General features: G+C 62.1%; 1 protein-coding gene across 1 annotated transcript; it reads right to left on the reverse strand.

Moving 5' to 3' along the window:
* Nucleotides 1-350: 350 nt before the first annotated feature.
* On the reverse strand, nt 351-2,218 carry GPR25 (G protein-coupled receptor 25). The gene has a single exon (XM_004092999.3). The coding sequence runs from the start codon at nt 2,139-2,141 to the stop codon at nt 1,056-1,058; it is 1,086 nt and encodes a 361-aa protein (XP_004093047.2). The 5' UTR covers nt 2,142-2,218; the 3' UTR covers nt 351-1,055.
* Nucleotides 2,219-2,485: the final 267 nt, after the last annotated feature.

Consider the following 2,485-nt stretch of genomic DNA (forward strand, 5'->3'; position numbering starts at 1 on the left):
AAAAGATAGAAAAAAAGGGGTGGGTGGTCTGGTATATATTTGAAAATCCAAAATGACACATCTTCTCTTGGAAGTGACACTCGGCTGGCAGATGCCCTTATATAAATATATTTTCTTTCGGTAATTTTCAAAATGTGAAATGTCCTTAAAAGTAAGAATAAATGATTTGCTTCCTCCTGTGAGATTACTGCACCTGCAGAGTGCAGCCAACTCTCATGCTCCCAGACACCACCCCAAATCCTCATCATCCTGAGATCAACCTCAACTACTGTGTTGAGTTTTGTCTCACCCAGTGTGCGACCCGCCTCCTGATATGCATTTCACTCCCACTGCTCAAGCAAAGACGGTTGTCAAGACAGGGCTAGCAAGAGTGTTTATTGAGAAAGATGAATTCACAGAGAAGATTTTCAGGTTCCTGGCTGAGTGATGGAGACCTCAAAAAACGCCTGGTGAGCGATTTCAGGACCTGTACAGAGGGAAAGACCAGAACAACTTCCAGATGAGTCCTGCCGCTTTACAGGGGTAGAAGTGTCACCAGATTCAACACCAGGGTTTTGTGAGTGAGAAGGGCGGGGGTCTGACTTGGAGAAGGTATTTCTCTGAAAGCAAAGGCTATTGTGGGAGACGGGAGGAAGCACAGCCAGAAATCAGAATGGCATTTGGGGGTCTGGGTTAGATATTCTGGTGGGTTCTCTTCCCGATGGGACCGAGAAGGAAACCCACTTCCCTTCTGTCTACTTGGTCAATCTGCGGGCTCCGAGTTGCTGTCTGCTCCATCTCATAGCACCTATCTTGGACTGGACAAAATTAGCTCAGGTACCCTGCAGGCTGAGAGGGAACAGCTAGTCACAGGAGCCTGGTTTAGGGAAGTTCAATTGCTCTGAGGTTCCGGGGAAGCTGATGGAGGAGACCCTGGGAGTCCGGGCAGCGCGCGAGGCAATGCGATGCCGGCCGGAGCAGCCAGAACAGGCGCGTCTGGGGAGCTCAGTCCCCTCCGGGACCTCTCCCCTCCTCTCGGTGCTCCGCCGCCGCCCACCTCCAGCGGCCCGGGGCAGCTACCAGGAGGCCGAGGCAGTGTTCGCGGCCTGGGCCCGGCAACGGAACACGGAACTGTCGTCCCTGGAGAGCGAGGAGGCCGAGCTGATCCTTCGCGCCAGGCGGCCGGTGCGCCCGCAGGCCCCGTCCAGCGCCCGGGCTCGGAATGAGCGGTCCAGCAGGAGGTAGATGAGCGGGTTGGCGCAGCTGTTGACGAAGGCCAGGCAGGTGGCAATGGTGAGGCCCCAGCGCAGCGCCAGCAGCAGGGGGCACGGCAGCGGCAGCGCCCCCAGACGCGCCAGGTGGAAGACGGCCCGCAGGGCGCTGAAGGGCAGCCACGAGCCCACAAACGTGCTCTCGATGGCGAAGATGATGCGCAGCGAGTTCCTCCGGGCCCGACCCACGTGCGGCGGCCGGCGCAGGCGGCGCGAGATGCGGCAGTAGCAGAAGAGGGTGACGACCAGGGGCAGCACGAAGGTCAGAAGCAGCAGCAGCAAGCTGAGGCCCTGGAAGGCGTGGGAGGGCTCCTCGCCGCACTGGCTGTCCTGGCCCCCAGGCAGGGGCTGCAGCCCCCGGTAGACCAGGGAGGGCAGGCCGGCCAGCAGCGCCACGGCCCAGACGCCGCAGCATGAGGCCAGCGCGCAGCGCGGGGTGCGCAGGGGCCTTGCCTCTAGCAGCTTCACCACGGCCAGGTAGCGGTCCACGCTCATGCCCGCCAGCAGCAGCGCGCCCGCGCAGCGCGTGCCCGCCAGCGCGAAGCTGCTGAGCTTGCAGAGGCCCTCGCCAAACGGCCAGCGGCCGCCTAGCGCCACCGCCGCGGCCCACAGCGGCAGCGTGAGCACGAAACCCAGGTCAGCTGCCGCCAGGTGCAGCACGAAGGTGTCCACCAGCCGCCGCGGGCCGCGCCGTCCGGCCAGCAGCCACACCACGAAGGCGTTGCCCAGCAAACCCACGGCGAAGGCCGCCATGTAGAGCGCGGGAATGTAGACGTAGCCGTAGGGCAGGTCCCCGGCCGGACATAGCTCCAGCTCCTCCAGGCTGTCCAACCCCGAGTAGTCCCAGGGTGCTGACCCCGGGCTGGGGCTCCAGGGCTCTGTGGGGGCCATGGCCTGGTTATGAGGCCTGCGCGGGGTGCAGCCCTGGGCGCAGGCGGCAGCAGCTCTGATCAGGAGGGGGTTTGTTCTTCACGCCCGTGCCCTGCACCTCCCTTCCTGCCACCCTAGCCCGAGGCAAATGGGTGGGCAGGAAAGAGGGGAGGGAGGAGGGGATGGGGTGGAAGGGGCAGGCCCCTGTGAGAGAGATGGTGGCCTCCGATTTGGGGCTGACCCGAGAAGTAAGGGCAGGGACAGGCAAAAGGGGCTTCACATCGAAGTCTTGGGAGGAAAAGTCCTCAGGGCTGGGAGACCTGCCAGGCCTCTCAGTAGGAGCGTGGCCCATTCCTCTGTTAGTT

Source organism: Nomascus leucogenys, chromosome 9 (genome assembly GCF_006542625.1).
Source record: "Nomascus leucogenys isolate Asia chromosome 9, Asia_NLE_v1, whole genome shotgun sequence".
NCBI lineage: Eukaryota > Metazoa > Chordata > Mammalia > Primates > Hylobatidae > Nomascus > Nomascus leucogenys.